We start from the raw sequence: 20,593 nt of genomic DNA, 5'->3' as shown, positions 1-20,593 counted from the left end.
GGCGTCTCCCTCATTTCCCAGGCCGCACCCAGCCTGCGTGCGGTACTGGGAAAGCCCACCGGGAGCCATTGCTGCCAGGCACCTGCTGGTCTCAGATGCCCGCTAAGAATTACACTGCAGTGTTGACACCCTCCTGCGAGCAGAAAACTCATGCTCCGTCCAAGTGTTTGGGGACCGAGCTCTATCTGTGCACATCTGCATCCGGCTTCTGACTATGGGGGTAGATGCCGGGCAGAAGGAGAGACGGGCTGCGTCCTCCATGCGGTGGGATGAAAGCTGAAGCAGAAGCAGATGCTCCTGCTTTGCTGCTCTCTCTCCCCAGAGCAGCCCAAGCTCTGGGCTCCATCCGTCCCTGGTGGCATTTCTAAGGAGCTCGGTTCCAGAGCAAAGAGCGGGCCTCTGCGTTCCTCGCCGTCCCCTGAATGCCAGCCTGCGCCGTGCGGGGAGTGGCGCCGAGGGTGGGTGTCATGAAGGACGGGCCACAAACCCCCTTTCCTGAGTTCACTGCCACACCACTTTTTAGCTGGTGAGAAGAACTCAATATCGTGTGACCAAAGCTTTGGTGAACACCGTCCGTCTTGGAAACTATTTTGTCTTTTGCAAGAGACTCACTGCTGGGTGCAAGAAAACAACGGGGCTTCAGAGCCAGCTGGACTTCAGTCTGAATTCAAAGTCTGCTTTCACTTTCTCGCTCTCTGCTTTTTCTCACTCTCTGAACTATTGCGCATTTGAGTTGGGTCTCTTTATTGTGTCCTACCTGAATTTTGGTTTAGGCAAGAATATAGGGGTCCTTCTAGTTGGTTAAGGCAGCACCACCATGTCAAGGAATGATGAGAAGAGAACGGCGGTGTCGCAGGCTGGTAATGGGAAGGAGAAAGAGAGGAAATTTAACGCCTCGGCCCCTTGGGACCTTTTGGGAAACGGCCGGATCAGGGTGAACAGCCCTTGACAGCGTCGCTCAGTTGAAATGGGGTACAATCTCCTAGGTCCCAAACGATGGGAGCTCGAGAAACGGTGTACTTGGCACACTCGCTTTAAGAAGAAACAGCATTGCATTTATAATGAATCCTATCCAAATTACCTCAAAACGTTTGGCTAAGAATGTAGTTTTCAATTATTTCAATACTCAGTGTTGTGGGACTTTCAATTCTTTTCATATTGTTCGTAACTGTGAGGGCACTGGGGACACGGAGGGACCTGATTCGGGCTCAGGGCCTGTCTCTGGCACAAGGAGAAAGAGCTAACACCGCTGAATTCATCACACTAGCATGAGAAGAAAGAAGCTACCATGTCTTTTAGTGGATAGAGCTTTAGAAGGAAAGGTGGGCTTGAGGCCCAGGGAAGGAGGGGACTCCTCTTCCAGGAGCCACGCTGTCTTCTGAGCTGATACACCCATGCACGCGCCGGAGAGCTTAGCGCCCAGCGAGTGCCCGGAGGCGCCAGTTAACCTTGTTGTCATCGTCACTGGATGTCACCGATTCCTTAGGATGCTCTGAATGATTACAAAGCCACTGTCAGGATCTGCACACGGACAATCAGCCGGCGCTACTGGGCGACGTCCAGGAAGACCTAAGTGAGCGGGAGGGCGCGCTGCTCACGGACCAGGACCCCGGCTGTGACGGCGGCGGTGCTCCTGCGCCGACCTGGAGCGCCGGGCCCTTCTTCCCAACCCCCAGCGGGCATGTCTGCAGAGGGGCACAAACTTGTTCTAAAATTTGCATGTGAAGGAGCACATCCTGGAGGAAGAGGAAGGAGTCGCTGCTCGGCCCTGGGGCTGTCCAGAACCCCACGTGACCACGGCTGGGCGGCAGCGCTCAAAGCACAGGTGCACAGATCCGTGGAGCACGACGCGAGCCTGGAAAGACCCCCCACAGCTCTGCCCCAAAGCGCAGGAGCCGGTCCACGGAGGAGGATCGCCTTCCCACACAAGGTTCTGGAGCAGCTGGGCTCCCTCTGGGCTCCTGCGGCCCAGCCCCCGGCCCATCAACGGCTTCCTCACACCTTGCATAAAAATGGAGAGCAGATCCTAGATTCGGATTTTTAGAGAAAGCACAGGAGAAAATTTGGGGGATCTAAGCAAGGCGAAGAATTCTTAGACCTGACACCCAAAACACCATCCATGAAAGGAAAAACGGAAGGAGTAAATGTCATCAGAACTGTGACAAGCCCTCCTAATAGGATGAACTATGAGCCACAAACGGAAGAAATACCTGCAAGTCACACATCTGACAGAGAACTAGTACCAAGAGTGTACAAGGGACTCTCAAAACCCATCAGTGAAACCATACAATTGAATTAGAAAACGGGCAAGAAACAGCAGGAGACTTTCTGGCGAAGAGAAGGTGCAGACGGCAGGTTCGCCCGCGGCAGGATGACCGCCTTCACCGGTGATCCGGGAACGCGGCAGCAAAAAGGCACCGCTGCTGCATGCGGCCGCCTGCATCGTCTCCGAAGAACTGCGCTGCTCGTAGCAACCCGCCCACAAGCAGACTCTACCGCTGGCGCGCTTGCGATGAACAGCGCGATGCAGTTACCGACCGGAATGAGAGGGGACTCGTGGTGGCCAGGATGAAGGCTGCGGCTGGCGTGGCTCTAAAGGGGCAGCATGAAGCACCCTCGTGCTGATGGATGTGTCCGGACTGTGGCACAAACCCACACAGAACTGACAGAAGCACAGCCGGGGAAATCTGAGTGAGAGGAGTGGATGGGAACGGTGCCAGCACACGGGGGTCTGCAGGCAGAACCGCTGCGGGATGCCGGTGGAGGGGTCCCTGCCACCTCCCTGGGTCACATCTCCTACAGGGCTGTGTGGTCTACAGCCGTGCCAAGTGAAGGGCATGCACGCACACACACGCGCGCACACACACACACACAGACTCACCCCAAGCCGTCCCGTCGGGGCGTCTGCAGAGTGGAGGACCCTATGGATTCTGTGGGAGGATCCAGGTGGATACCGACCCCAGACCATTCAGAAGCCCAGCCGGCAGAGTCCTGGCCCCGGGTCCATCTTCGTGCGTGATCCCCAGGGCGGGGCAGTGACAACGCCCCACATAAGGATACAGCTCCGTCAGCTCTTGGTGAGGGCGTCTGGCCTTCCACACGCCCGGCATTTGGATCCCGTGGCCACGGCCAAGTGCATTCTGTTCTCCTCCCTGTGCTAAGCAGCTGGACGGCTATTATCATTACCTGTAAGTATTGCCTCAACACACACTGCCAACCACGGGTGTAAGATGTGAAGTGATAATTGGAAGTTGGCTTTAAATATTTCTTTCTTTCAGGAAAATGAATCAGAAAGGGTATTGAAATAACATCACAAGACTCGTGGCTTTGGGGGCTCTGCTTGTCTCCCCAACAGTGGCCCCTCGCCTGGCACCGTCTTTCTCCAGGGAGATCCTCTGACGCCCGGCTCGGCTCTGTGCGGGGACACCACTCAGAGAGGCTCTCACTTCCTCCTCACTCCTTGGGGAAGAAAGGACGCCCAGGACGCAGTAAAGCCATGGGCGTCCGCACGTCTGAAAACACGCGCCCAAGAACACGCTGGGGCGCGGGCGTTGGCACTGGGGGGCAGCGCTTGACTCTGGAAGCCGCTCAGCCCCCGGCCCGCAAGCGCCCGCCACTGCCACGTCGGCGGTTTCTAGCGCTTCGGGGAGTGTGCTTTCTGGGAGTTTAATGTGCACCGTTTGCTTTGAAGATGTAGTTTACCCATCACATCTCTCCCAGAAAATTAGCAGAAACGGAAAGGCAAGAACCAGTTAAACCAGCAGATTGGCAACTAGTAAGACGTTCTAACTTGGGACATCGAACACAAGCACACGCGACCTCTTCCACTGGGTCAGCTCATCCATTCTGGTGTCTCGAATAAAGTGAAAACCACAGAGAAGATGTCATGTCCTTGAGCTAAAGACACACTTTCAGGAACTGTTGTGTGCAGTGGGCGCAGCACACGTGAGACCGCAACGCGTGATCACTGTGGTTGAAGGGCGTTCTCGGTGGCTGCTTCAGTTGACTCACTCGGAAATACCCAGGTTGCCCAACGACCCCGAGTGACGGTGCAGAGGGACGGGGACAGAGCTGTCCTCCATCTCCCGCGAGCCGCCTCCATCTCCTCACCCTCTTCCAGGTCCTCACTCGCTCGCTCGCTCTCTTTTTTGGCAGCACCTGTAGAAGTTCCAGGGCCAGGGGTCGAACCCGTGCCACAGCCGCAGCCAGGCCCGATCCCTAACCTGCTGGGCCCCAAGGGAGCCTCTCTTCTGGACCTCTTCTCTGTGCTTTTCTGCTTTCTGGGCTCCACACACGCAATTCTTACAAGAGCAGCAGAGGAGAAACGAGGAGGAGGGGAGGGTGAGCCCCTCCCTCAACTACCGTGGGGACCCACACTTAGGCTAAGTGACCAATGCAGGTGTGGGGGGGTGACAGCCCCTCCTGCAGGGGACACAGGCAGGAAAGTGGGTGATACTGACGCATGGGGCCAGAAACGGGTGCTGGGGTCTTGGGGAGACAGGCAGTGACAGGAGGAGGCCCAGGCCTGGCGGGGTCGGCAGGCTCAGGGGAGCGCTGCTCAGGCAGGGGGACGGCAGGGGGATGGGAGGGGTCCGGCTCACGACGCGCAAACCCACGGCCGCCGGGTGCAGATGCCCAGCGCTGGCTGCCAGAGGCCTTGCGTTCCCGGAAGCTGTGGTTTTGTGATGGGAGCAAAGGGAGGCGGGAGGGACTGTTGAGCAGGTGAGACACGTGATCAAGAACGAAATCTCCAGGCTGGTCCGGCGTCTGGCGGAGTCACGACACCTTCAGGACGTGGGCGAAGGGTGGGGACCGCGCTCGGGCGGTACCAGCACGCAGGGAGGCCTGCCCCATTCCCGGGACACGGAAAAGGCGGGACCACGTGTGCGGACGTGGAGGCCGGTCCTGGCCGTGAAACTGCGGCCTCACGGGGGAGGTGGGGACGCGGGGCTCAGCGGGGGAATCGCCGGATGCCCGAGGTGAGGCGGGGGCGGCGACCGTGCTCGCCGGCGGTGGAGATGGGCGCTCCCAGACCTGCGGGGGCTGGCAAATTCATGACCCCCGGCAGCCTTTCAGGAGCGGGAATGTGATCAAAGCTACAGCCCAGCTCCAAGCTGGAGCTGGAAACTCAGCTAGAAGGGTTCACTCCTGCACGTCAAGCCAGCTAGTGTGGTTGTGGCTGTTGTGGAACAGGTCAACCTCACTCCGTATTTCAGGGCTCACTACGACCCTCCCGCTCTGCAGACGTTGCTGGACCCGAGCCTGGTCCCCGGGGTGCCTGTCACCTTCCCCTGTGAGGTCGGGGTCACAGTCGCCCCGCGGGCTTTGCATGTAAGGCTCTTATTTCACCTTGCTTATCAAGAAACAGCATGAGGGGAGGGGGCTCCAGAAGTTTGTCGCTGTGCTAATTTATGACACGTCGCTCAGATTTGGTACCCAGTTCACACTCTAAAGCGTGCAGACGGTGGCACCTTTGTAGATAAATGATTTAACAAAACGCTGCAATACCGCATTTCGGCAGGACAGAGAGCTTCTTGGCAGCTGCCTCCTAGTCTGTGTCTGCTGCCAGTTGAGATGTAGAAATTGTCAGACTATTTCTAATGGAAATTCAGGCGTTAGCAATAATGAAAGCGTGAATAAAATAATAGGAAAAACCTCTGCTATTAAATCTGTTCCAGCAATTCTTAAGGGTTTAAATAATTAAATCTGCTAAATGTATCATGTGTCCAAAATAGCTCAGATTTGGAAACTGAAAGCCCGGCATTTTCAGATACCTGGGGAGGGGGCGGCGGCCTGGGGGGCACCCTCACAGGCTCCAGGAGCAGGACTTCCTGCAAAGGCCCCTCTCGCTGTTCCCGGCTCCACCTCACACCCTCTCCCTCCCCGGGCTCCTACCCCTTGGAGGCATTTTGGTAACTGTGCTCAGGATCACAGCCTGGGGGCTGGACACAAGCCCCTGGCGGGGGGGGGGGGGGGGGGGGGGGGGGGGGGGGGGGGGCTGGAGTGGGGGGGGGGCTGGGGCCAAGGCTGCTATGCTGTTTCTGATTTCAGCTGCTTGTTCAGGATGGAGGCCTGGGGCCTGGGGCTTGAGCTCAACAGGTCAGACTCCTTCCAAGAAACAACTTTTTTCTCTGTTTTCCCCAAACATACATAGATGTGACCGCAGTGATTCTAGGACCGAGGGGACAGGTCCAGTGTTCAGCGGGCTCCCCCCTGGCAGGTGCTTTCTTTCTGGGGCTGTTCCGGAAGTACCGAATGGCCTGAGAGTCGCCGAATTTTATCCCCGTTCTTTTGTGTCCTTCAGCAAAGAGGGCGCCCGAGGGTCTGTCTGGCCCGCTCCTTCGGTTTCTGCCCGGGCATTTGGACAGAGGTCAGCGGGGTCTTGGCGTTCCCGTCATGGCTCAGTGGTAATGAATCCAACTGGTATCCATTAAGATGTGGGTTCGATCCGTGGCCTCGCTCAGTGGGTTAAGGATCCCGCGTTGCTGTGGCTGTGGTGTAGGCTGGCAGCTGTAGGTCTGATTCATCCCCTAGCCTGGGAAACTCCATATGCTGTGGGTGCAGCCCTAAAAAAAAAAAAAAAAAAAAAAGTGGCCAGTGAACACACTAAAAAGATAAAAACAAACAAAAAAAGTCAACAGAGTCTGGCACCTGCTGTGTGCGGGTGTGGGACACTGGAAGATGCAGTGTCTGAAACCAGTGACCTCCAAACTTGGTCTGCGACTGCATGTTCTGAACAGTCACTCCCCATGTGCTGCTTACTTCACGTCTAGACGTTGAGATTACCCTCCCTATTTATGTGACCTGTACGCAGACACGCACATTAAAAAATAAAGGGATCCATGCCACAGATGGGGGATGGCAGGGAACTTCCTCAGCCTGATCACGAGCAGCTGCAAAACCGGGGACTCACATCAAGTCCACACGTGTCCGTGTGGACTTGGTCTCAGGACGGGACCGTCTCACATGTCCATGTGCTTTCCCAGCACGTGACAAACATGACGCTGTGTACAGGCAGACTGTGTGCGTCTAACAGGGACGCTCACAGGCAAACACACACGCGCCGTGGGGGGAGGCGGGGAAGGGGGGGACGAAGGGGGGGACAGGGTGAAGGTCTCACAAGGGGGGTGCTGTCTGTCTGCACAGAAGGGGTCGGAAGCTGGGTGTGCCTTCTGTCGGTCCCCTGTCCACAGGCTGCTCGGTCCTGCTCACCCCAAGCGCTGTGGCCACGGCCAAACCCCCAGTGCTACCCTTGCCTCTGTGCGGGGTGCACCTGCCCTGCTCGTGGGGGGGGGGGGCGGGGCAGTGTGCCATGGAGAATAGAGTGGTTCGCTGGCTCTCCAGCAGGTGGGCTGCTTTTCGGTTTCTTACTGATTAATACGCTAATGACCTGTAATATGACAGTGAGCAGGCCCTCTTTTGGGTCAGACATTTGATGATATTTTATCCAACTTCTTACTGACGAACCTGGCTGGGGTGTCATTAGCAGGAAAGTGTGGAGTCCCAGGAGCCTTGCAGATCAACCCCATATACTTCTGAAAGAGAGCAGGCATCAGGAGGGGATGGTTCTATCTGTGTTCCTGGGTATACGCAACACATGAAATTATTTGCATATCACATGTGTGTTTATACATGTAATTATGCTCATCATTCACATTTGCCAATATGGCTACTTCCATGTGGGTCCTTTTACTAAGATCTGCAACCTCGGTAGATGAATCTTGGTAGATTCCTAGTAGATGAATCAGAGTGGGTCCTCTTCAGGAATTCTGAAGCTCTCCTTTCATAAGAAAGTGCTCCCCCCCACAAAGCCAAACCTCGTGAGCTAGAGTAAGAACCAACTTCTTATTTTATCGTGTGGATTTTTTAAAGGCTGTGTGGAACTTCTTCGTGCCGCTCCTCTGTGTAGGACGCGAGCTGTGCCATCGCCGAGGAAGGCTCCTTATTTAGGGGTCCTTGGCTTTTACAGAGCCCCTGGCCCGTTTCTACAAAGCACAATAAAATGTACTGTAATTATTTGCTCTCATTTGACCCCTTCCCCGAGTTTAATTCTGAAATGTTAGCAGGACTGAGAATTCTTTGGGATGCTTGTAGAGAGGCAGCCAGGGTACTCTGATTTGGTAATTTCAGGGTCAGCGCCCAGGCTCTGTGCTCTTAAACGTGGTGCCCAGGCCAGCCTCAAGCGGGGGTCCTTGGGCCATCGACCAGCTATGAGCACCTCTCAAGGGCAAAGGGCTTTGCCTTGCGGCTTCTGTGTGCTCCCAGCACCTGGCACACTGCCTGGGCGGAGTTCTGCTCACTGAGTATTTGTAAAATGATGGGTGGCTGGGTACGTGGAAACCCGTGTCTTTGCCAGGAGGTCTGCTGTTGGCAGAAGCCATTGGTGGGGCTGTGGACAAACTCCGACGATTATTCATGCGTTTTCTAAACCTTAAGAAATGTTTCGATAGGTCTTAGGAATAAATACGTTCCTGCTTGCACAGGAAAAGCTGTCATTTTTCCTGGATTTCAAAAGTCATCAAAGCAAAGTCTGCACATCCGGATCATCTGTTTCTGCAACCAGCTCGGGGCCGGGCTCATCCACGAGCACCACGGGCGCGTCAGCGCGGCGGCTGCGAGCCGGGAATGCGGATGCGGAGGGCGCTCGGCCGGCCCTCGCGTTTGGCTGCCGTGGTTGATGACTGCTCATGGTGTGTTTCCATGTATCTTCATGACAAACGTAAACACAATTAGCTCGTATTCAAAAACAATTTGGTTGTAAAATCCAGTGATTTCCAAGTGTTCCCACGTTTTAGGGGGCACCAACGTGCCGGCGCTCCATGTGCGGATGCAGAAATTCAGGAGCTATTTCATCTCCAGCTGCGCTTTGCTTCCCGAGGACGAGGACGCACTGGGGGTCCAGCGGGGGTCTTGACGCAATACGTGCTACCCTTGCGTAGTCGGCCCGGCCCCAGGGAGGGCGGCAAATTACCTCCTAATTGTGTGCTTCTCGTCATGCCTGTCTCTCCTGCTTACTGTGACTTTCTTAATGAATTTTATCATCTTCATCTTGTTGCTTCAGGTCTGAAAAGCTTGGTGCCTATTTAATGCTCTGAGCATCTAAAGGACATGACCGTATCCCTTCCAATTCCTGACACTTGGCGGGAACCCCCCATATTTATGAGGTGACTCTCGGTGCTGCGGAAAGGCGGACGGGTCTGTGCTATGATGTGTGGGCACCACGGGGCTGCGGGAGGAAAGTGAAGGGCTTGGCGGGTCCTTGGACGTTTCTTCTTGTTATAAAATAGGAATGACCTTTGCAACTCCATTTAGGTGCAGCTGCTCATGAATTACGAGGTGTTCCTCGTGGAAAGGACATTTCCTGCAGCCTGCTCGCCCCCGGAAGACCACAGAAGTTCTCCGCAGAAAAAATTACACTTTCTCAGTCCACGGAGGGCTCCCCACGTCAGGTGGAGTTTTATTATTGTCCTTAGCGCTGGGGAGAATTTCTTTCGGGAAGTTTCAGCTCATTACTTCTGGTCTTCATCAGCGGTTCTCAGGGGTGGTGGCCTTTACCGAGCAGCAGCCCCCTCCCGGCTGTGTGCCTGCCCCCTCCCCACGCCCCACGGAAGCAGAGCAGTAGCCTGACAGCGGAGAGCCCCTCAAGGCCCCAGCAGCCAGGAGGCGGGAGACGACAGAACGGGGTGACTTTGGAATGACTTCCACGACGCTGACCCCTCCGACTTAAAGATCTGTGTTGTGAGTTTTATGTACAACCCAGCATCGACTGACCAAGTCAGTTCATCCCTGGGAGAGAACGAGAGCGGACCTGTAGGCTAGAGGTGGAGGGAGGGTGCGGGGGGTCCGGTCTCTGGGTCTGGCCAGCTCGGGGATGCCCTCGAACCTGTGTGCACGTGGGCAGGTGTTTAGGCCCCAGCCTCCCTGACATCATCGTGGACGTCGGGGGGTGGGGGTTAAGAGTGGAATCCGACACCCATCCTTTTGTCCATCACCTCATCATCCAGACCTTTCGCGACACCCTTGTCATGGGTTTTAGTTCCCACCTTCAAATACCAGGAGACGCGAAGGGCCTGAGGCAGAGCCTCGCAGGATAACGGCCAGGCTGCAAGAGGGGCAACCGTGGAGGTGCCTCCCAGGAAACAGCCTGCCCAGCCCTCAGGGCATCACATGCGCTGTGAGACCACGGGTAGCATTACTGGCCGGGGCTGACGTTTGCTCTGTCTTGGCATTATTATTATTGGGCATCACTATTATTTAATCCTACTGTGACACCTGGCAAGTGAATTAGAATCACTGGCATGTGTCATCATGTCCTGAACACAAGCATCTATTTTTTTTTTGTCACTTTCAGGGCCACCCCTGCGACATATGGAAGTTCCAGGGTCGAGGGTCAAATCAGAGCTGCAGCTGCTGGCCTCCACCATAGCCAGAGCAGCCGGATCCTGAACCCACTGAGCCAGGCCGGAGATCAAACCCCCATCCCCGCAGAAACAACATCGGCTTCTTAACCCCCTGAGCCACAAAGGGAACTCCAAGCGTCTATTTTAAAGGACAGAACTCACTGAAACAAGCCCACATGGAGGAGACGATGGCGCCCACCCCACGGGCATTTCATCAGACGCAGGAAGCGCATTAAAACGTGACAGACCTTTCCTTCCTGTCACGCCACCTAATAAGTACTTAATCCAACGCTCCGTCAGAGGCTCAGCCTCACGTATTTAAATTGATTCAACCAGAAGGTGCGCGCCTTGGGCTGCACAGTTTCGGTGGGCCGTTCCCAGTTCACTGCTTCTGGACCCTAATAACTGCATTGCAGCGAAACTCCGTGTTTTGCCGCGATTTCCCCACTTCCATTTCTGTTCTTCAGATCTCTGGCGAATGACGTGCAGTTTTAGCCATTCCCTCTTCCACCTTCCCTCGCCCCCAAAGCCCTGGCCATAGGGAAAATATGGGGACAAGAAAATCAGGCCCAACCGGTCCTCCGAGGCCTTGTGTAGAAGGATGAAGCACTTTTACATTGCACGACTCTCCCATTTAGACAGCCCACCCCGAGCAGGGTCTTCTGGCACGGCTCCCCGCGTTCCCAGGTGGATGGAGAGGTGGGCGAAGGCCTTTCCAGGCCGGAGGAAGACACGGCCACCCGCCTGCCCACTCTCCAGACAGTCGGTCCCGTGAATGGCGGGTGTGTGGGGGGGAGCTCTCCATCCAGGTCAGTCCTGCCTCATGTCCCATCCCCAGCAGGCTCTGTGCTCCCATACTCCGGACGCGAAGCTCCTTTCTTTCCTGAGATCCTCTCCAACTCTTGGCCAGATGGCTCCTGGCTCTCCTGCCTGCAGTGTGTCTCCTGCCCCGGCCCCGCGGGGCTGCGGGACGCACGCCCGCCCCACAGCCTCTCTCCAGAGCAAGCCCTGCGGCCCTGGAGAAAGTGGACCAGGTCGGCTCCGCAGCAGAGCGGACCCGCCCCCGTCAGGACGGCACTGTCTGCCGACCTGGGTCAGGAGAGCAGGCAGAAGACACATCGGGGGGGTCACGAGCCTCGGGGAGCCAGTCAGAGCCTCTATCCATCATTTCACAGTTTGTGAAGATGCATGCAGCCCCGAACGGTATTTCCACTCACTTTCCTGCTTGCCTCCTTCTGTTTTGATTATAAAAAGGATGAAAAACAGACAAACACCACCAAACAAAGCAAAACCACCACCAGTCTAGGGCGGGGCGCATTTGTGCCAAACTGAGAATTCCCCAGGTGGTATTAAGCAAGAGAGCGTCCCTCGCATTAAAGTCGAGCAATTTCCATCCGCACGGCTTGCCCTGGTCCATCTGTGCCAGCCCCCACCTCCCCGAGCGCACGTGCCCAACACACAAAGGTTTGGCACAATCCGCTTTTGGCATCAGTTGCCAGTTGCGGAGCTGCCGGCGCCAGGACAGTTTCCTGAGGACGCGGGCGTGTTGCTCTCAGGCCAGGGAGGAAGGGAGCGGGTCGCGTGTGTGGCTGTTGACCTTCACGCGTGCTGTGGTCCCAAACAGGCCGAGGACCAAATTGGTCGAGAATCCAATTAGCATCCACCAGAAGCTCGCCTGTCTTACAGTACCATCTCCCCGGGCTGAATGTCACTCTCCCGCCATCAATTATTTCCTGCGACACTTTTGCCCTCTAACTGCTCCTCTGGGCATTCGCATCCCAGGCTCCTTGATCAAGGTGATGCTTCATGCATCTTTCAGCCCGATTTTGGCCGGGATTTAGCCGGAACGACCGGGCCTCAGCGAGCAGGAATGTGGAATTTGCCAAGGATGCCACACGTCCTCTGTGCCTGGTTCTCTGTGCCCTGTTTCTACCGCTGACTCGCGAACATGGTCAACACCTAACCTGTCCTGAAGGCTCACCCTGTGCCAAGGTGCCTCGTTTACTCACCTAGCTGCCACCTAGCAGCATCCCACCTCACAGAAAGGCAGGCAATTCACCCTCTCACGTGAGTGGTCGCCCGCATGCCCAGGACCGAAACACAAACGTGTGCCCTCCAAGCTGGCCCTGCTCGCCAAGCGTTCTTCCCTCATGGTAACCGGCCCGGCTCCAAGGACGTCGGAACTGGGCCGGAGACTATGTGAGGGATTCTGTTTACTGACCGAGCAGATTGCTGCTTCATCCGCCAGCTTCGTTCCTCTCCGCTGTCTTTCTCTTTCTTTTTTTGTCTTTTTAGGGCTGCACCCGAGGCATGTGGAGGTTCCCAGGCTAGGGAATCAGAGCTGCAGCTGCCGGCCTGCACCACAGCCACAGCAACACGGGATCGAGCCGCGTCTGCAACCTCCACCAGAGCTCACGGCAACACCAGATCCTTAACCCCCTGAGTGAGGCCAGGGATCGAACCCTCAACCCCTCAACCTCACGGTTCCTAGTCGGGTTCGTTTCCGCTGTGCCCTGAGGGGAACGCCCCCCCCTTCTGACTCCAGGCTGCAGGAAAGGGAGGGAGGAGGGTCCCACTGAGGAGAAGGTCTCACGTCACGCCAGCTTCCTGCTGCTGGCTCCCGGGGGGCGGCCAGGGGCAGGTCAGGGACTAGAGAGGCCGGAGGGGGGTGGCCGGGTTATTTAAAGCCGATTTGCTCCCACTTAAAGGCAGCACACAAACACCCCGTGTGCTCCTTTCTAGTGAAAGCTGGTGATGGAGAGATTGCTCTGGACCGAAAGAGTCACCTCGAAATTCCTGTGTGGGATCCTCAGCCCCAGACGACGGTGGCAGGAGGTGGGGCCTGTGGGAGGGGACGAGGTCATGAGCTGGGGTCCCCATGGGGGGGGGTCAGTGTCCTTTTAAAAGAGGCCCCAGCGAGCCCCCGCCCCGCCTCCAGGGGAGGACACAGCGAGGACAGGCCGTGTGGAAGCAGGAGGAGTCCCCACCCGACGGGGAACCTGCCGGCGCCCGGACTTCCAGCCTCGGACTGTGCGAAACCAGCGGGTGCTCCCTCAGCCCGGGCCGAGGAAGGCGGCCCACGGCCTGCGTGGACCAGGACAGAGGTGTGCTCTTAGGAGAATCCCGCACTGCGAAATTTCAACCGCGGGGGCGGTGGTGGTGGAGCCGAGCATCTCCGCCTGTGTGCCCACGCACGTGACGGGCGTCCTCTCCGCCGGGGCCGAGACCGTGGAAATCGCCACTTCCTCCCAGACACTCACCGCGCCCTCTGGACCCCGGAGTGAGCCCGGCCTCCGTCCGGTAGGACTTGCAGGACCGCGCCTCCAGGGACCACTGCCCTGGGCCCCCAGGCTCACCGCCAAGGCCATGCGCCGCTGTCTGGTGGTGAGGACGAAGGAGCCTTGATTGGGAAAGACCAAGTCCTGGAGAGCAGCATTCGTGAGGCCAGGGCTTTGGGGAGAAGCGGCGGGCATGCGTCCAGGTGGGGGGAGGGGAATGGGGGAGCAGGTGCCGTCCCGCGGGGCTCAGGGGTGTCCCAGAGGCCAGGTGTGTCTCTCCTCAGAGGCTCGGGCCTTCGGCTCGGTCTTTGTGGCTAGAACCGCTGTTCTAGGTGGAGGCTGGCTGTGCCCTCGGGTCCCTGGATGGGGGGGGGTCTGCTTTAGTCCCCCCCCCCCACCCCAGGGAGACGGTTGGAAAGCAGCCACGAGGGAGGTCTCGCTGAAAGAAACCAGCCCCTTTCGAGGGAGTAACTGGACCGAGAAAGGTCCCTTTCTCTCCGCAGGCCCCGTGAAGCTGCAGGTGTCCTCCTGAGGTCGTTCGGGAGTGGCCGGGCGGGACGCATGCCAGTGCAGAGCTGGCTGGGCCACCGCTCTCGGGTGTCCTCCGTCAAACATCGCGGACAGCGTGAGAGCATCTCAAGGCCGAGCAGGTGCGATGTCCACACGCTGCGGTTGTGATTTAAGCCCAGGTCAAGTCTGAGGACCCCTCCCGCTGACCAGTCCCAAGGTGCAGCCGTGCGGGTGCCACCTCCACTGAGGGAGACAGGTGAGCGGGGGTCTGTCTCAGGAAGGACAGGGCGGTCATTCGTGGGGCAGCTGCTGAGAACGACTGATTCTGCAGCTGGTTCTGGGGGCAGAGTCCACGAACCGGACCCAGATTTGATTTGCTGCGAGATGCTGAAACTCTAAAAGCGTCGCTCACGTCTGCCACGTCCCCCGTTCCCGTGGTTCTCCGCTCCCGGCGGCGCGCAGACGGCAGGGCCGGGCGACAGAGGACGTGCAGACCAAGGGCGCTGGGCCCCGGACCGGCGGCCCGATGGGCCTGGGGCGTCTGCTCCTCAGAGGCCCCCGCGAAGGCAGCAAAGCGCCTTCGAGCGGCCTGCTCTGCTCCCGGGGAGAACGCGTTCTCATCGCTTTGACTAAAGCTTCGCGACTCTAGTACCGCTGCTGCCTGACAGGAAACGGAAAACAGCCAACATGGGCACAGACGGGAGCATCCCCAGGGCGAGAGAGAAACGGACCGGACCACAGACCCGCGGCTCTCAGACGAGCACACCGCGCGGCACCGCGCGCCCTTCCTGCGTCACCGCAACGCCACCCACTTGCTGCTCCGTCACACGCGGAGGCTCCCCTGTGTCCACGCAGCGGAGACGCGGAGGGAGCAGCCTTTCCGGCTGAATTTAACGCCGATGGGAATTCGGTTTTCATGCTGGGGTGGGGAGTGAAGAGCAGGAGATGCAGATTTGGTGACTTGACCCTTTTTTAAACGACGCTGTCCCAGGTCGTGAGCATTTATATTCTGACTGGTCTCCTGGTTGCTTCAAAGTTTCTCGTTAACCCAGAGGAAACTGAGGATTCACCCCCGACCCCGGCTCTGCAGTCTCCTCAGCAGCCGGCGTCTGCAGAGCGCCCGCCACTCAGGGCTGCACCGCGTCCTGAGCATCTAATCAAGTCACAGTCCTTCTGGCTGAGAGGCCTGAAGTCAGATCTCATGAAGCCCAAGGAACAAACGGCCTGCTTCTGAGAAGACCCCTGGGTCGAGGAGAAGCTGGAAATCAGATAGCACAGAAATCGAGGTCTTTTGCGCGTGTGTGTCATTTTAGGGCCGCACCTGCTGCATGTGGAGGTTCCCAGGCTAGGGGTCGAATCGGAGCTGTAGCTGCCGGCCTACACCACCGCCACAGCAACGCCAGATCTGAGCTGCAGCGGTGACCCACACCACGGCTCACGGCAATGCCGGATCCTCAACCCCCTGAGCGAGGCCAGGGATCGAACCTGCATCTCACGCATCCTAGTCAGATTCGTTTCTGCTGAGCCACGATGAGAACTCCGAGGCCTGCGATTTTAACCTTTATTGAAAATGTTATTCTTCAGGACTTGCTCTTTCCGAATCGAGGCTGAGACCAGTCTCAGCTACTCCGTCTTTACCGCCGGAGAGCGGCACGTGGCTGTGGTGGTGAGATCGGGGACCAAGGGCAGTGGTCCCTGGAGGTGCGGTCCTGCAGGTCTTACCTGAGGCCGAGCTCGCTCAGTTGTCCTAACGACAGGGTGAGCGTTCCCCCACCCCCACCCCGCCGTGATCTGCTCTGAGCGGGGGCCGAATAACCTGGGGCCTCTGGCGCACCTGCATGGGACTCGGCTCGAGGATCCTGTCTGGATCCCTCGCAGCCCGGCCCAGAGCTGTGTTTTAAACACTCTCTCGCCCGACCACCACATTTGCATGTTTTCACTGATTTTTCCGCCTCTTAAAGAGGGAGCTTCTCAGGTGGTTCTGATGAGTCATCTGTACGAGACTCAGATTTTGGTTCAAAGTGCTGCCCAGAGATGCCAGCTGTTCTTCTCTCCTGCCGTGATGGGGCCTGGACCCGGGCCTGCCCCACACCCTGTGGGGCAGAACTCGGACTTTGGACAGGGACCCTTAGACACTGAGCTTCTAGAAGCTCTGTTGTGCCAGGAGGGGATGCTGCTGCCACCTTCGCGGTGGCCCCAGGAAGGGCCCTCGGCTCCACGGTGGGGACCTGCCCTTTCTGAGAGGTTGGACGGCGGCTCTGGGGGCCCTGCCAGGGCTGGCAGCGCCTGGCGTGTCTCCCGGCACAGGTGCTAAGGACCCCGTTAGATAACAAAGGTGGTGTCTCGGGGACCAGGACCTGCATGAGCGGGAAGCATGCGGTGGAGCCAGCGCTGGGCCGGGGAGGAAAGCAGGCAGCATGTACAGGGATCCCTGGATTTTTTTTTTTTTTTTTAAGCTCAGTCCCTGAATCCAGTCCAAGGTGGGACTTGAATTTAATAAAGCCGTGGCGGTGCCTGGTCCTGCGCCCCTACCCACCCGGCCCCACCCAGCCCAGGGCAGAAGCTGGGGTGGGGAGGGAGCCTTCAGGACGGCCCTCGTGTGATGTGTGACGTGCCGGGGGTGATGCATGGTCTGCAGCCCTCCCGCTGCTCCACGCCCTCCATCATCCACGCGGGGTGTTAGCGGGCTGTCAGAGAAAACTAATTTAGTGGCTGCGGCTTTAACTGATGTGCTGCATTCGGGGGTCAAATGACTGTTACAAAGCAGTGGTGCCGCCTGGTTCCTGCTCCGTGAGAACTCAGGCTGACAGCATGAAAGGAAAAGCCATCACGGCCTGGACTCACCGACATCCTTCAACTCTCACCCGGGCTGGCGGCACGGGGGGCGGGAGGAGGCCCGAGGCCCACTAAACGGTGTCAGGCAGAAGAGGAGGGGGCGCCCACAGCCCATGCGGAGGGGACCTTCTGGAGAGGGCGGTGGGGGATGCAGGCGCTGGGCAGCCTTGCGGGGGTGGCAAGGGAGCTGGTGGCAGCTTTGAGCTACAGACGGTGGGTAGAGACACCGTGCAGGCGGGAAGAGGAGAGGACGAGAGGAGGTGGAGGCGGCAGGAAGGGAAGTGGGGCTGCAGCATTTCTGGCCAGGGCTCCTGTCAACGCCGGGCTTTCTTTGCAAAAACCCATTTTTACCTTGCTTGTGCATTATTGGAGGGTAGGTCGAAAGGCAAGACACGTGGAGGTTATGGGCTAAATCCCTCCAACCTGCTCCTAGAATGTTCAGTAAATATTCAAAAATAAATGAAGAAATTGGGGGCAGAGGTAGAGGAAGAAACGTCTGCCTCCTCTTGGGGTTCCCTGTTCGATGGTCTCTGTCCCTCACACAGCTGAGCTGTGGGGAGCAGACCGACGGCCACCATGCCCATGCATGCGCTGCACTCGCCAGAGTCAGACGAACATTTGTTGGACAGATGGATGGCTGGATGATGGACAAATGGATGGATAGATGGATGGGTGGGTGGATGGATGAGGGATGGATGGATGGGTGGGTGGATGGATGACAGATGGATAATGCACAGATGGATGGATGGACAAAAGGATGGACAGATGGACGGACGGATGACTGATGGATAGATGGATAATGGGTAGACGGATGGATGCTTGCTCCCAGTTGTGACTTGACAGAAGGGTTCTGTCTGAGTGCATCTGTTTGGTTTGCTGTCCAGAACCCCTCAAGGTGCCCGAGTCTGGATGGCACCCTAGTTTCTCTGGTGGATGTGTGACGTCCTGAGGCCAACGCAGATTCTACTCGCGGGGCTGTGAGGCGAAGACGCTGTGGTCTGAGCGATAACTCACGAGCGCCTGTTCTGACTACAGACCCCGCACTGGGCTCCAGGTGTGCCTCCTCCACTGGTGCAAAAGTGACTCGAGCTCCTGTGTCTAATCCATTGGCGCTGCCCTCCAGTGATTCTCACAACAAAGACAATTTGCATGAATAAGCAGCTACGAGAGAGGAAGGACCGGCTGCAAAGTGGTGTAAGAACGCTTCCCGACGCAAGCGCACAGGTACTTCCCAAGGGAGGGGTGGCGGCGCCTTGAGAAGCGAGCGCGTGACTGTGCGGGGCGGGGGCCAGGAGCAGCTGTGAGGCGGGGTCCAGCCCGGCTCTCCTTCCTGAGGCCTCTGCCTGGCCCTTGCTCAGCAGCAGCCGCTCGGCCAGGACCACCAACGTGAACGACGTCCAGTTCCCGGGCTTCCTCCAGCCTCCCCAGCCAGAAACTCAGCCCAAACCACCACCTGACACGTGCTTCCAGCACAGGCTCCCTGTCCCGGCCGCGCAGAGCTCTCTGCCCCCGCCCGCCCTGTCCCTGTGCCGCCAGCGTCCCCGTCACCACGGGAATCCCATCCCTGGCTCCCGGTCACCTCTGCTCGGTCGGCACCACCCTCTCGTTCTCAAGCCTGGGCGGGTCTGGGCGCAGCCTCAGGGGCCCGCGCTCCCCTCCGCCCGGCTCCCCGCACCCTGAGCGTCCTCACCTGGGGCAAGAGGTGGCTTCTACTCCTGCTGGGGACCTGGCCGGGCAGCCGGATGTCGAAGAGGGCCTGGAGGGCGGCCTGCGCGGCCTGGCCCTTGGCCAGCTTCTTGCTCCGTCCCGAGCCTTCGAACGTCCTCCCATCCACGCTCACGGCCATGACGAAGCTCTTGGGACGCTGCTTCTCGGGCTCCGAGAGGCACACGTAGCGCAGCCCCGAGCGAAGCTCGTTCAGCAGCACCACTGGGTTCCTGTCGCCCGCGGCCGCCGGGCCCGCCAGGTCCAGCGCCCCGCACAGCAGCCGTCCCCGCCGGCAGGCCGCGGACAGGCGCTCGGGGCCGGCGGGGCAGCGGCCTGGGAAGGCTTCGCTGGGCGCCCCCGGCTCGAACTGCTGGAACAGCGTGTCGGGGAAGTCGGCCTGGTCGGAGGTGAAGTCGGGGGCCGGGCCGCCGCTGCCACCCAGGGCCAGGTGGGCCTGGCAGGCGTTGGGGAACTGCACGAAGGACCGGAGGGCCAGCTCAGCCGCCCGCATCTTGGCCTTCTTCTTGGTGGGCCCGGTGCCCTCGAAGGTGAGCCCGTTCACGTCCACGGCCACGGCGAAGACGGGCGCATGCACCGGGCCGGTCTGGGACACCGTGCGGTACTGCAGGCCCGGCCGCAGCTCGTGCAGCTGCACCAGCGCGTTCTTGGGCGCCACGGACCACGACAGCTTCCTCAGCACGAGCTGCAGCTGGCAGAGGCGGCCACCGGTGCCCTCCTCCAGGGGCCTCTTCCTCTTCAGGCCGGCGCCGCCGCCCCTGGCCCTGTTGCCCGCAGGCAGCGGCCTGGTCTCCAGGTTGCTGACGTTACGGTTTTCCTTCACGTCTGCGCTGCTGGTACCTGGAGGTGAGAACAGACAGTGTGACCTGCGGCTTGGGCCGAGCGCTGACCACAGGCTTCTGCGCATGCCGGCTGCCCCTGTGCCAGGCCCTGGAGGGCCACAGGACCACAGATGCAGCTCCCTGGTCCTCAGGCCCACCCACCCAACCTCACGCTGCAGAGGGCGAGGCCCCGAGGAGGGTCTCGCCCTCTGCAGCAGCACCCAGACTGAACCGACTGGGCGTGGGGTGCACTGGGCGAGGGTGTGTCCCTTCACGGCGGCCCCGGGGGCACCCAGATGACAGACCCGCGGCCCTCTCCCCCCAGCTGTGCGCGGTGCCGAGGGCGGGGCCGGGGGTGCTGGGCCAGGGGTGCTGGGCGGCTCTGCACTCAGGGAACTGGCTGCACACGCGGGTGTGGGGATGTCAGCAGGGTAACAGCACGTGCTAAAAGCCGCTTGTGTGGCAGCACACAGAAGACACCTGCAGCAGCAGGGGGTGAAAGCGGGAACACACAGAGGGTGCCGCCCGCAAGCTCCTGCGACACCGAGCACGTCCTCCGCCCACGGGAGGCAGAGCACAGCACCCCGCCCTCCCCGGGGACAGGTGGACACGGGTCAGGGGGCGTCTCCTCTGCAATCTGTGCGGTTTCGAGTCTTCTGACGACGTGACGCAAAGCGAATTTAGCCCCGTTGTCATTTGCGGACGTGTGACGGATGGACGTGATGCTGACGGAACCTCCTGGGCCTCTTGGAGCACCTTCTCCCTCAGGCTGCGCCGCTGAGAGGATCTCAGCCGTGGGTCCCCACTGCCCGGACGCGCAGCTTCTCCGAGAAACTTGGGGCGCGGGGCGAGCGGGTGCCCTGTCACACCTTCTTCACTCCGGCAGCTCACGTGTTCCTAAGACCCTCTGTGCACTGGGTCTCAGCACTGGTTTCTGGGGAGGGGGCCGGGGGCCCGCGGTAAAGCAGCTGCCCTGGTCACGCCGAGGGTTAATGGGCGGAGATGCGGGGGCACCAGGAACCCT

General features: G+C 59.0%; 1 protein-coding gene across 1 annotated transcript in view; it reads right to left on the bottom strand.

The window, feature by feature from the left end:
* The window catches only part of ADARB2 (adenosine deaminase RNA specific B2 (inactive)), a 104,238-nt gene that overhangs the window by 72,884 nt on the left and 10,761 nt on the right, over nucleotides 1-20,593 (bottom strand). The window contains exon 9 of the mRNA XM_047754654.1: nucleotides 18,714-19,588. Within this exon, the coding sequence (XP_047610610.1) occupies nucleotides 18,714-19,588 (875 nt within the window). The remainder of the gene's footprint in view (nucleotides 1-18,713; nucleotides 19,589-20,593) is intronic.

The sequence above is a fragment of the Phacochoerus africanus genome, chromosome 12 (genome assembly GCF_016906955.1).
Source record: "Phacochoerus africanus isolate WHEZ1 chromosome 12, ROS_Pafr_v1, whole genome shotgun sequence".
Classification (NCBI taxonomy): domain Eukaryota; kingdom Metazoa; phylum Chordata; class Mammalia; order Artiodactyla; family Suidae; genus Phacochoerus; species Phacochoerus africanus.
The sequence above is the reverse complement of the archived record's forward strand: the minus strand, read 5'-3'. Positions and strand labels throughout refer to the sequence as shown.